Here is a 14,489-nt window from a genome sequence, read left to right on the forward strand (position 1 = left end):
ACTCTTCCTTACCCTTCCCTATCATGGATGATGCACGGACACAGCAAACAAGCCACTCTACCATCTTCGAATCACGCTCTCTCTTCCTCGCACTCGGAGCTACTGTTTAAAGGACCTATTCCCTGCGTGAGGTCGGTGCCGGGAGGCAGCACCCGGCGGAGCCGCAGGGCCCAGTTCCTTGCCCGGCCGGGCGCCTCCCGGGCGCTGCGGCAGCGGCTCCGCTCTGCCGGCGGCCGGGCCGGCGTCTCCCGGGAAGGGCGGCGGAGCTCCCGGCGGCGGCAGCAGCGCGGGCCGCTGTTGCCACCTGCTGCCGGAGCGGGGACCGGGCCCGGCCATGCTAGGCCGAGCAGGCAGCGAAAGCCCCGCGATGGGCGAGGGCCGCGACCGCCCCGCCCGGCGAGGAGCGCGGAGCGGGCCTGAGAGAGGGAGGGGAGGCGGAGCGGTGGCTCAGGTAAGCCGAGATCAACGGGGAAAGGCCAGGCTGTGTGAATGATGTGTGAGTCATCTGACATCTGCGAAGGGAAGATTTGTACTTACTGGTGGGTGTAATGGCTGTTCCGAGTGGAACAGAAGGACGATAATCAGCGTGACACTACCAATGTAAGGCTGTACATGGTGCAATAAAGGGTTACGCAGCAGAAGGCAGGCAGCAAGTACTGAAGGGAGCATTAGCCAGGTAAGATAAAGCAATTGGGTGTAAAAGATGTACCGCGTTCCCTATGGAGGAAGTTCTCCCCTGAACAGAAAAAACACAGTGCCCTCTTAAAGATCACTCAACAAGCAGCTTAATAATGACTCCTAAATGGTATTTTACCATTTATGTGTAAGCCAGTATGCCACATAGTAAACATACTAGCATAAGGTTTCATCTGTTAGCCATATTTCTTGAGCCATCATTCAAATCTAAATTTTACAGCCTCAGAGTTACTACTCAAAGCAGCTAGGCAGATGTACCAAAAGAGGCGAAGTAACACTTGATCGACTTCTGAATAAAGTACAAAACGATTGGAGATGCCGAACCAGCCTTTAACAAAATTTCTCCATAGGATAAGGGAATAAGACTTTTAGGAGTAACACCATAAATTTAGATTTTACAACCAGAAATTAGCTTAAAATGAGAGGATAGTTGAAAGGCTAAAGAAAGGTTGAAGGTCAGAAGAAAACTTAAAGACACTTCATTAGAGCCACAGAGAAAAAGTCAACTGATAAATTGAAATGCACCCTTTTCCCTCCCTTGTCTTTCCACAACCTCAATATTCCTACTCCTCAAAATCACATATACGATTAAGTATAAGAGCATGGGAGACACCTGTAAATAAAAGATACTCTTCAAAAGTGGAAATCAACCAAAGAAAACAAAAAGCAAAGTCTTGGAAGTTCAGTGTAACTTCTTGGACAAGAACAAAAAGGTCTAAACCCAACTTGCCAAATGCATAAAGCTAGTAATAAAACTGCTTTCAAACACATCACATGTATGAAGCCTGACAGGAAACAGCTGGGCATGCAGATAATCTGGCTGTAAAAAGAGCACAAAAGAAAGAGAATCAGAAGAGGTTAAACAAACTATTTGTGTAAGGATTCGCAACCACAGAAAAGGTCAAAGAGGTGCTCAGACAAGTTCTGTACTTCTCAAGTGATATGTTTTGGGCACTGTCTCAAATTGAACAAGCTTCAGAACATACAAATAAAAATTTTAAGAGGATTCCTCAGATGATACTGGAAACTACAAACCAGTCAGTCTGATTTTTATGCCTGGAAAATGCCTATGTGTTATACAGAACAGGTTTTTTTAAGAACATACAGCTAAACCAATGTAAAGAGAAAGCAAGGTAACACAATTTGTAGTAGGCAGTCACGAGCAACAAATTAAGTAGTACTGCTTTAATGGAGTGTCCATAAAGGCCCAGGTAAGAATGATCAGGTTAATACTGAATTTGCAAAAGTCTCCTCACTATCCTTACCTAAGGTTACAGAAAAAACTATGCTGTTGTGGTATAAGAAGAAACATCTGCTTGGATTAAAAGCACCCACACCAACAAACCCAAAAAAAAAAAAAACCCCAATAAAAACCCAAAACCTGCTCAAAAAAAAAAAAAAAAAAGGAAAATCAATTACCAAAATGAAAGATTAGATTTCAAAGTAGAAATTTGCATCAAAGAAACCTTACTAGGACTTCTGCAGGTTACTGTGCTGTTGAAGCGAATATGTGAAGTGAATATGAAGCGTCAGCGTTCTCAGATAGTGACACCACTTAAAAGCTGACCACAAACACATATAAAGGGATCTCTCAAATATTCAGTGTCAATACATGCAAAGTAGATGGGGAAAAAAGAACCCAGACCGTAAAAATCCTGTGATACATACAGAATTAGCGACTGCTGCCCTAAAAAGACACTGGGATTTTTTGCATAACTCCCTGAAAACCTAAGCTCAAAAATTAGCAGCAGTGAAGGGCAAACAAAATATCAGCAATGACACAGAAAAAAACAGAGCCTGAAAGAAGATGATGTGACCTCTTGGCACAGGCACATGGTGCACAAAGATCTTGAAAGCAGCATGCAGAGCCAGTCAGTCACCTCCTTGGCAAAGAGAAGAAAGAATCATGGGCTGTAGAGTGGTGACAAGGAAAAATCAAAAGAACAGATAACATGCATGAAGGCTGTTCCAAATAAACTTTTCAGTTTGAAGTGTACTACTGCAATAAGAGACCTACAAAAATTACATAATGAGCAGTCAATGCCACTCACCTTAGCTTTTTATTTTATGATTATCTACAGAGACAATCAGGTACAAAGCTAGATAGATCTCCACTTGGTCTAATATAACATATAGTTTTAATTGATTTTTTTAAAAAAGACCAATAAAAATACAGTTATTGGTACACTGAATGTTAAAATAAAGTTTTACCTACTTTTCTTGAAATTATACTAAGTCCCCATTTTAACTACCTTGTATTGAAATTGTTAGTAGCTATATACATATTAATGACATTAATTTTTGGATGAAAAGTTTTTGTATGTATAAATGTCTAACCCAAGTCTAACAAATGCATGAAAAATCACAAACTGTTGTGGCAAACATCCTTTTCTTTTAAACCTTTTCATGTAATAAAAAAAAAATATGTAACTGTATTATTGGAAGTTCTTAATTAATAGGGATTTCTTAATTTTAATAATGCTAGAACCTCTGTGTAGTTCAGCAGTATAAGAGTATGACCAGTGGAAAATACTTTTGCTGTAAAAGAGACACAAGGTGCTCTTTTTTTCCCTCCTGCCACCCAATTTATACATGGTACTAATGCTAACAGCACACGTTTTGTTGCCTTTATGCTAAGAATTTTGTAATCAACCCTCTTCTAAGTGAATATACAGTTCACAAACAAGAAATAACAGTACAGGATTTTTTTGTTTCTTTTGGGAGAAAAGAATGTTTGTGAAACTTTTCTCTAACTTTCGAAGCTAGATCAGACTTGCAAGAAAAAACCCATGGTTTCAACTGAAACAACAGACAATGCAGTTACATTTTCTTACAAAACTTCTCTATTAAATTACATTCATATGTTCTTAACAACAACAAAAATCTTTAATTATCCAAACTGTCCAATGTGGCAGTAATTAGTCAATGCTTATTCAAATATTGTGAAGAAAACTCAATATTATTTTCCTCATTTAAACCACTCAACTTATGTTCTTTAAAATAAATTTTTTATTATAGAAAATAAAATTATAATTTTATAATTTTATTTTTAAGTGTAAATGTCATATGACATGAAAGATTCAGTTCCTTTCTTGATTATACTAATATTTCTGGCCTTCATTTTCTTGATTTACTGTACATATATTAAAAGAAAATTATAATTGAAGTTGTATTTTTCCCTTAACAGCTGTTGCTATGGCTTTATTGACCTCTAGTTGCTGTAAACTAAGTTTCAGAAAATCCTAGAAGATAGAAAGAGGACTAGAGGCATGCTTTAAATACTCAGGACTAGTTTTCAGGACCTTCGCCCACAACTCAGGGGTTTATGTCACATCCACTGAAAACTCCGCCTGTCCCCAAGGACTTTTGTCCCCAACTGCGTCTGACAGGAATGGCCAGACAAGGGCTCCAAAATCACTGCTCAATACAGAACACCAGGGGTATAGTAACAGTGTCAAAGCAATAGAAACATCTGCAGCGATACATATGTGTGATGCTCTAATTTAACTCTAGCCTGTATTCTATGAAGTCATTTTGTGTATTCCTTTGTTTTCCTTCCCAATAATTTCCCAATAATAGCTTGTAAAGTAATTATAAGTGAATAAAACGTGTAAGCATACAATCTAACAGCAGGCATAATGTAATGAATATGGTAGTATATAGTCAAGAAGAAATAGATAAATAAGACTCAGAATTATGGTGTGAAGTTTTCAGGAAGTGCTAGTACACTAGACAAAAAACTGCTGAATCAAACCAATCTGTACTTGGGTGTGTCTCTGAAGAATCTAAATGGTGGTGAAAAGGCTATCAGAGGGGAAGTTTAAACCATAATCTGTTAACGTTTTGGGTATTTGCACACACAATATTTGTTTAGGAAAAAAGAGAAACATTTAAACAATTTCAATTCTCTACTAATAAACCTGAAGTGACAGGTAAAGTTTCAGACTTTGTAATTAACCTGCAATGATTGCAATAATTTTATTATTAATTTAATAAAGAAATACAGACTTGCCACCTAACAGAAAAAAGGTCTGCATATCGTCCTACAGCCAATATTTCCCCCGACAACTTAAATGGACAGAAATAACAAATTTGGGCAGCAGGTTTACTTATACTTACTAGTATAACAGTGGCCAGATAACTTGATCCAATCATGTATTGCTTTGTCCTCATAACTTGTTTAATCAGTAAGATGTCTTTTAGGAAGGTACTGAAATATTTGTGAAGAATGGGTACTATAAGTTTCAAATGATTGTGCTTGTCACACATGTTGTTAGGATAAATAATGCTCAGATCACCTCTGGACTCTCCATAAAGTGAACTAATCCTGAGTCTTATTTTCCAGATGTTCAGTCATTCTTTCCTGATTGCTTTCCATTTAGAGCATCTCTTGGACCTAGACTACGTGATAGTTCAATACATTAATAATTCCTGCTCAGAGCATTGAAATAATGCAGTGTAAGAGACATTTTATCATCCTTCTCTAGTGAAATAATTTAGTTAAACCTCTGACAAAGTCTCTCCTTGCTCATCATTTCTACATGTCAGTGTGAGTGGTCAAGTAAGAAAACAAACCCAAGATTTTCTCTTGTTCTTTTGTCACTAATAGTCAAATACTAAGAATAAACATTTCTTTTTCTTCCTAACATTTAAAGTATGTTCACTTCCTGCACATCTGTCTTGAATTCAGGGCAGAAGATATGTTTGTTGTTCAAAGTTGTACTGCTGTTAGCAGAACAAACTCTGCTGCAGATACATCTTCCAGTAAAATAAGCTCAAGTCCAGGGTTGGTTTTTACCAGCTGTTAGGTGAATCTTCCTGCTCTTTCTGTAATTATTTTTCCTAACTCATTCTTTTTTGAGGCCTCTAATAGGCAGTGTCTTGGCCTTCCCTTTCTGTTCCCCCCTGCAGATATCAGAGTGGGACAGGTAGTTCCATCAAATTCTGCAGACTACCACTGTCTCAGAGAGAGGGGAAAAATGACTTATTAAATGAAGAAAATGAAAAGTCATCCAAAATTCAGAGGCATAAATCTCCAAACTACTTCCAAAAGAGCCAGGGCAACCACAAGTTGCTACGTAAACTTTTACAGAAAAATAGTTAGGAGTATTGTAGCAACACAGTCCCTGGAGTGACAAACCTTGTTGAGAGAAACTTAATCAATTGGAAAAGATAACAGACAACTTCAAAAGACAAAGAACTGCGTATGCCATTTTTGAGAAGCTTTTGCTTTCAACATTTACAAGGCATGCTTAGAACTAAGACAATTTTCATGTGCCAAGGAATAATTTCCATACATGTAATAAATACTAGATTAAAATTTCACTGTGTAATAAATTTAATATTTAGGTGCACAAAATACCAAATTTGCCTTTTTTCCTGGCTGACATCTTTAGTTTAATTCTTTCCTTCTATTTTTATACACATACAGAACTTTTTGCTATTCTTACTGCACTTATTACTAGTTATAAACACAGAGGAAGATCCACTGTTTCTTTATAAGTAAGGGGACTGGGGAAGGCACTGACAAACTTTTTATCTGCACCATGGCTACAACGTCAAACACTTGCTATATTTCAAGTGCTGACAGACAACTTGAACAAAGATACCTTATTTACAAGACACAGGCTTAACGTGTAATTATATTTTTATGTATAGTGTGATCATCATAGGTTACTCTATACAGTTAGACCAGAATCTTGTGCCCTAATCTGAGAACACTTTGCATCTCTGAAATGTTGAGAAATGCCCCTCCCCTCCCCAAAATGTTAAGGTTAAACCCCAAGTCTTTTCTCTAGGAAGAAAATCTGAACTATAAAGGAAAAAGAGGTAAGAATTGCTTGTTTGGCATTTCTCAAGTGTTGGCCATATCATGCAGCCAAATACAGCAATATTTCCAGTGGGAACATAATGCTGGATAAAGGATATTTGTGGTGTAGTGAAAATACAAAAGCAAGCAAAATGCCTGGATAAAGTGTTTTGCATAGTTGATAGATGATTGCAAAAAACCCCAGGCATCAGTAAGACCTTGCGTGAAATTAGAGAAACCACGAGTAGTACTCGTTTTTGTACTAATAACAGAGAAAGGGCACTGCAGCTAAAGAGACCAAAATTTCTTACAGTTCTAGCCTTGCCTGCATAAAATAGATGGAGTTCTGTTAGGAATTAGAATCTACTAAAAAAATCCCCACAACAGCAAAAATTAACCGAGCAAACTTTGAAGCACTACTAAAAAGACACACTGGAGTACAGAACAAATGTGCTCTGATTATTACAACTAATACGTCCACACTGTAAAAATATTTTAAAAGCAGACAGGTTCTGGGCATTTGTCTTACTAAATCTATTTCCAAAGCTGGAAGCAGACAAATGCAATTCTGCAAGCAGACACTTAACAACCATATAATAAAAGAAAACTATTTAAGATGTATTGCAATATACTGAGATCTTCTATTAAATGTCACATCTGATCAGACATGCAGACAATATTCTTACAGACAATATTTCATCTGTATTTTGTATCTTAAAAAGCAAATAAAACTACACCAAAAAACATCAACCAAAGAACAAAAATTTAAGACATGAAATACAACATTTCACCAGGTCTCAAGCTATTTTAAAGTCTTCATCTAAACACAATCTGATTTAAAACTTAAAATCCTAAATTTATTAGGTGGTTTATTACCCAGCATAATTGTTTTCCTTTCTGTTCATGTAGACCTTCAAAATTTTTCAAAGGCACCAGAAAAATACAACACAGTAAGTAGCATGCAAAACAAGAAACACACTCAGCAGTGAAAGTTTTTCTCTCCTTCTGGGTGCCTTTCTGAGGCCAGTAAAAAAACCCAAAAACAAACAAACAAAAACTTTTCTGCGATTTCCATAAACACTGCATCCTAAAAATATGCTTTATGTTTGATATAGGGAATATTTACAAGAAAGCTATAAGTTACCTGGTACTAGAAATTGTCAGGAGGAGGGTGGGGGAAAGTTTCATTTGACTGCATTCCTTATTTATGAAAAACAATTGCTTGTACTGTACTGAGACATGTGTAAATTTATATGTCAGTGTACATCAAACATGGAAAAACCTCAACACCACTACTAAGAGGCCTACCCCTGGGCTAGGGGATAAAAAACAGTGATCACATTTTTTACTGTAAACATTGTCATACAACTTAAATATTAAAGATGCAAATACATCAACTGACTATTTTTGTTAGTGCAGGCACTCAATCATTATTTGAATTTTTGTTAGTATGCTCAAATTGCAGCAGAAAATCCTAAATGTTATACCACTCAAAAATATGTAAAACCTTTATTTTAAGTAAAGAATTAACAATGTTGCATACATAAAGGTAAATCTGCATACTTGGGGTTTTGATTCTATAATTTCTACATGGGCTGTATGGTTAGATCACTCAGAGACCTCTGCATGGAGTGACTCATGCCAGAAATACTTCTGGGCAATATCTCTATTTTCCTTGCCCCCACCATGCAAATATTTCCTGCTCATCGCCACATTTTCTCCATGCCTATTTTATGTTCTTAAAAAAAAGGAAAAAGAAAAAAAATAAAGGACTTCTAGCACCAACCATTTTCACAAAATCCCCCACCATAAAAAAGTTTGTGTTTGTTTAATCACTTCTGCACAGCAAGGGAATAAAAGAACTATTAAATTCCCTTTTGCAAAGACTTGGTTTTAGAAAACAGCTATTGAAAGAGGAATATACAAAATCTGCGCACAGTTCTTAGATGATCATGTGTGCTTAATATCGTAATAGGATAAAGGTTAAGAATAATATTGTTTGACCCCTTCAACTACTGACATTCATGCCATGTTATTGTTAGTGTTGCATGTTAAGCAAGCAAATTTTCAATGAACTTGTGTTGGCTTTACCACAGACACAGATGTTAGGCGGACTCCTTTTTTCATAAGGTTCTCATTATTAACTGAAACCAAGTTGAATATTTGACTGAAGGAAAGGACCATATCATTGTTTTCAGATTTTGCTCTATGACTTAACTGAACTACATCTGCCAGCTTTGGAAATACCAAGTACTTCTTGGCGCCAGCACTGGCGCCTTGCTCTATGACTACCATCTTAAGTGCTTCAGCTTGAGGAAGTCTAGTAACCATCAAAACAGTTTAATAAAACCTTAAAACTGTGATTACGAGTTACTCACTAGCTGACAGAGTGCTCTCAAATTTGTTCTATTTATGAATAATTTCGCAAAATAAGCAAATCATAGTGAACTGAATGCATGGCCGTAAATATGTAGCCTAGAAAGTTCACAAGATGTTTTTGTGATTTATGAAGTCTGTGTTATACTTGAAACCACATTTATTTAATAGATAGGCTGGCACTTCACAGGATAATTCAATCTGCTTCAAATCTATCCAAAGCCTTTGGGAAACATAAGGGATGCTCTGAATATAAATGCAATTCCACTTTTCACCTTTTTGCACTACTGTCTCTTAGCATAAATGTGAAAAGTATTACACTCCCCTAGAAAATCTCGCTTTGTGAAAAATGCTGTTGAAGATGAAAGAACACCACAGTTTGTGCTAACCCAAATATAGGAACTATTTTATAAAACAAATAAATTAAACACTATAATTAACTTTTCTGGATATGTCCCAAGGTTATCTGAATTAAAATAAACAACACTTTCTTTCTTCCTCAAAAAGACCAAAAATCAAAGTGTCTATATTATATACCACTTATACAGCTGGTGCTGAAAGGTGCCAGAGCAAGCTATTTTCAGAAAAAATAGTGTAAAAAAGGCCTCATATTAATTTTATATATACAAAGATGTAAATATTTAGCATTTCCAGATAATTATGTGATCTGAGGATAATCAATACTTATTTCACTTACCATGCTGAATGTCCTTCATGTCTAAATGAAGACTAGACATTAATATTCCAACAGCTTGAGATCTTTTGTTACTTAACAACTTGACAACCTGCCAAAAGAAATACAAGTATTATTATATTATGCAGGATAATATACAAGATATTTTGCATTACTAACAACATATTCAAAAAATAGTTCTTTGTAGTCTATATACATATCCAAAAATGAGCAAATTTATTATTCTTAAAGTTTGCTTCTGCTGTATAAACCCATTACAAGTGTATGTAACTTTATCACCTAGTTGAATTTAATTCCAAAATGTTCCCCTAGTCTTCCTTCTTCATTAGAAAGTACACTCTACTTCACACTGATGTTACCAAGTGTATGAAACACACTGTCAAATAAAAAAAATTCCAACTGTGTCTATCTTGGAATTGCTTTGGTTTCCAAAACCACACAATGATTTCCATCTTTGATGTAGGTTAAAACTGTGAGAATTTGTATTTTATTTGAATGTTTGACGTAGTAGGCGCCAATATGAATTTTATTTTAAAATGAAAATAACCACGTACACATTGGGGTTTTCTTTGATCACTTTAAGAATTATAAAAGGTCATAAAGCTTTTTTTTGTTTTCAAAATAGAAAAAAATAAAAAACAAAATGAAGCCATCAAAGTGTCTTGCTTTAGGGGGTTAAAATCAGTGACTAAATAGACTTTCATACGTGTTGGTTTTGCAAGCATAAGAGCAGCATGTAATTCACAGACTATGTTACAAAGGACTCTAAATTGTTTGAATTAAACTTGATGTAAATTTTATATCATTGTTAGGAGAAACAAGTAATGCCAGAAAAGGACTCTCTGTATCTGTAAAATGACGTAATTCTAGATAAAATAATTTTCAATTCCAGGATTCAAATATTGCATAGAAGAAAGAGGTTAATATTTACTCTACATAGGTTGCTGAGTTTTACACTGTACTAATCACACTGAGGAAAACCTTTGTGAGTCACTTGGAGGAAAAAAAACCCAGATAATTAAAACTGTTCATGTCAGGAAGCATATACATATTTTTAAAGTTGCAGTGCTACTGTTGTAGCACCAGGAGGCTGTATCATCTACAGGCCACACTGGCAAAATTATTTAAAAATTAATTAGCAGAAAGGAGATTAGAAAAAGTAGAATTAGGTTAGCCAGAGTAAAGAATTTAATGATCCAATTCACATCTTAAAAGCTCAAAAATGTACTCAGAAGATGTTTGCCCTGTGATTCACTGATTCATTGCCAAATTTGATTCACTTATATTTTCAGATACAGGTCTGTACACTGACGTTTGAACAGCAGAAGAGAAGGAAAAACCTGACCCTGAACTCTGCCATTGGAACTACTTCGGAAAGGAAACTTGAGAAACTCACTGTACTTACAGTGTAGGTTTTCTGAGGATGTGGTTGGCTGGCCAACTGTTTAATTTTATTTTTTTTCCCTTCTTAAATCTTCATAACCATTGATTATGAAGATATTTTATCCCCCTTTTCTCACAGATGCCAAACTAGCTGCAGTGGAGTGAAAATACAGCTGTAGAAGCCCTGAAGATGAGGGACTAATGTCTGTGTCTCAAACATGAACAGCCAGATCACTGTGCTGCCAACCGAGGATCCTTGGTAATAACATGCTGTGAGAAGTAACAGGATGTGGCTGAAGAAGGGGGCCTTACAGGGGCAGGGCAGCAATTTTTTTTGGGACAGAAATCCTTGTTCTAGCTCCTGGAGATAAGCACAACATGGTACAGTGCACGTGCAGGAATGAGGTCAGGAAAAAGGATTGCTGACCAAAAGCCAACCCAGTAGAGGGGGATCAAGACACCAGAGAACCCCCAAAACCCTCCAACCCAATTCCAGAAAGGTCTACAGGAATGAACTGTGCAGGATAACTGGTTTGCATAGAAAGCAAGAAACTTATCTCCAGGGCAGGGAAATCATATCTATAATAAGTACCCCCATGAAGCTCAGGTATACATGCTCCAGGACTCTGGACATCCCATTAGCTGGATCGACACTGGGGCAAGGACGGGTGATCTTTCTCCCTCCCTCTCTCTAGTTTGTCTCACTCACTCTGCCTCTTTATTCAAAGCCCACCACTGTGTGCTTATACTAGAATATAAGGGAATAGCGTATCAATTTCCATGACTAGTGTATAATTTGGTAATAAAACTCTGTAAGCTTTTACAGACCTTCTGACTTTTGTCATTCCTTTTTCACCATGAGCATCTACAAACTTGTGTGTTCCTTTCCCTTTTGGGGTGGGATGTCTCAACAGCAAAAATACTGCTCATGAACAGAAAATTTTAACATTGGAAAACAAGTATATCATAACTGATGTTCACAAGGTTAAAGATCTAAATTCAAGGCATGGCTACTCACATCACCTATCAAAAATTACCAAGAAATTCCTGTGTAACTTTTTAATCCATTTAATATACTATTTGGAATTTAAAACTAGGATACGATGGTCAGATTTCTTTGGAATTCAAATGTAAAACTAATGTAATTGAGAAAAATACAATTAGGATAACCTGCAGTAGTCTTCTAATAGGCTATAATCATTCTAAGTATTTTTTAATGGAACAAAATTTAATTCAAGCCTGGAACTGAGTTAAAGCTGTGTCAATATGAGATTTTCTTCTTGTAAAGAGAAGCTGTTATTGATTTATTTCTTTGCAGCTACAAAAGGATTACAAAATAAAGTAGATCTTGGGTAGCAAGGTATAGATCAAATCTTTCTATCAATTAAGTTCCAATCTGTAATAGAACCAAACAAGTATTTTCCATTCTATCAAAAAAAAAAAAAAAGTGTGTACAAAATTTCGAAAATAACAGAATTTCTTCAACTGATGTTGCTACCAAAACATACTTGCAGGAAAGGCAAAGCAACACAAGAAACAATATAGTATGTTACATGAAAAAAGTTCAAAAACTTCCCCTAAAGTTGTGTATTCCAAAAACATTGAAAAGACTGAATTTGGTAAAGAAGATGTTGGGGGAACTGTTGCTTTCAGTTCCTATTGTTATCACTTAACTCCAAAATATCTTGTATTAATAGCATAACTAACTTGCTGGTGCCAGCATACAGTGGGAGTCCTTTGTTGCCTCTATTTTGAACTAGAAAACTATCCCAAAGCTGACAAATAAAGTGAATTAAAAATCAAATGCAAACTAATCTCAAAAGTGCTGTCAGGAAACAATAGTCACACAAAATGGCAAGAGCTCATCAGAAGTAAGCTAGTGCGTTTTATGTCCTTCACATTCTGCAAAAATGGAGTAGAAATGGAATTGATGGATACTAACATAGGATACTGTGTTATTAAGGAGTAAAACAAAACAAAAGAAGAAAATCAAGAGTAAAATAGCTTTGTGGTCTTCCACAAAAAAAAAAAAAAAAAAAAAAAAAAATTTTTTGGTTTCAAAAAAAAAAAAAAAAAAAAAAAAAAATTTACAACTGCATTCAGGTGTGAACCTACCAAGAACCAACTTGACCTTTCAAAGGAAGCAGAAGTACACTGATCCCTCTTAGAGGCCCAAAGAACATGGATGGGTTGGAGTCTGATCTTGGGAATATCCCACATCTAATTCTTCACCCATGTGCTATTATATTTTCTTCAAATTGTGAAATCAGAGTTTCTATCTTCCATCAGAATTCTAAAGCTCAGAGAGCTACTAAGATCAGGCTTACAAATACAATAAGGGGATCAACACTAGGGAAAAAATAAGCAAATAAATTAAGTATGCTGTCATGCAGGCTAGAACATGATTCCTGTCCAGGGGGCAGGACCAGACTTAGTGACCTAGTAGATCCTTTGAAGTCCTGGCATAAAAGTCAGCAGGAAAAAGAAGCTGCTTTTTTCTGAAAGTGAGGTGATAGACAGGAGAATAATTAGTTGCTGAGTGCCACATCTTGACAGTGATTAGAAGCAAAACAAAACAAAAAAAAAACACTGTCCACATGAAGAATAAGTTATCTTTGCTGCCAAAATTCTGAACGATGATGATATCAAAAGGGTGACAAAGAGCATGACTGTCAGGTGAATGGGTGCAGAACAGGAATAGATAAAGCAGTTTCACATACCAGCTACCAACTTTCCCTGGTTTTATTTAAAATGTAGGGTTTATGTCAACTTTTATACTAATCTCTATTATGCTGTTCATTCCCATTTCAGTCAATTGCATGAATACTAGAGTTTCCTCCAATAGAATGGATGTAACAATAAAACACTAATTCAGAAAATATGAATATTAGCATAAATGCCTAAAGCAATTCCCACATTTGAAAGTAAAACAATAAAATAAATCAGCTGCATAGTGTAGGCCTACAGGCTACAGACAAGTGACGCCATTTAAAGGCAGAACAACAAAAGTTCGATAAATCCAATCTCTGCAAGATCTAAAGCTTCAGACACAATACACAGCTCCTTTTTAGTCTGGATTCTGGAACTCTGCTTTAAACAAATTTTTAAAAAAATAAATAAAAAGGAAGATAGAGATATTATCTGCAGCCTGAAGTCTAGGACAAACTTTCTGATTCTTGAGTGGTCCTCATTGTTGAGCACTAACAAACTACGCACCAAATTTGTTCCTGATTCTTTAACACAAGCAAAAACAGTCAGAGATATATAGTGAAAGGTAATGCAAGACAGATGTTTGGTAAGAACCCCGAAGCAAAAATTATGAAGATTCCTTTTCCCCAGAATAATATTTAGTTAATGCATGGAATTTTTCAATGATTCTTGCTTTCTATTTCTGATTTTGAGCATTTAGAAAAATTACCCCAAAGTTCTCACTGGTTAAGAAAAACTGCTGTACATAACACAAAGTCACATCTAGGAAACCCCGCTTTACCAAGACCTATCACTCATACATGTGGCAGGGAAGAGGCAGAA

The 14,489-nt window shown here is 36.1% G+C and overlaps 1 protein-coding gene across 1 annotated transcript in view; it reads right to left on the bottom strand.

Annotated features, from left to right (window-relative positions):
- FMN2 (formin 2) overlaps positions 1-14,489 on the bottom strand; it is a 153,488-nt gene that overhangs the window by 80,774 nt on the left and 58,225 nt on the right. Inside the window, exon 7 of the mRNA XM_041423507.1 lies at positions 9,579-9,666. Within this exon, the coding sequence (XP_041279441.1) occupies positions 9,579-9,666 (88 nt within the window). The remainder of the gene's footprint in view (positions 1-9,578; positions 9,667-14,489) is intronic.

Source organism: Onychostruthus taczanowskii, unplaced genomic scaffold (genome assembly GCF_017590055.1).
Source record: "Onychostruthus taczanowskii isolate IOZ18803 unplaced genomic scaffold, ASM1759005v1 scaffold78, whole genome shotgun sequence".
In the NCBI taxonomy this organism is placed as follows: Eukaryota; Metazoa; Chordata; class Aves; order Passeriformes; family Passeridae; genus Onychostruthus; species Onychostruthus taczanowskii.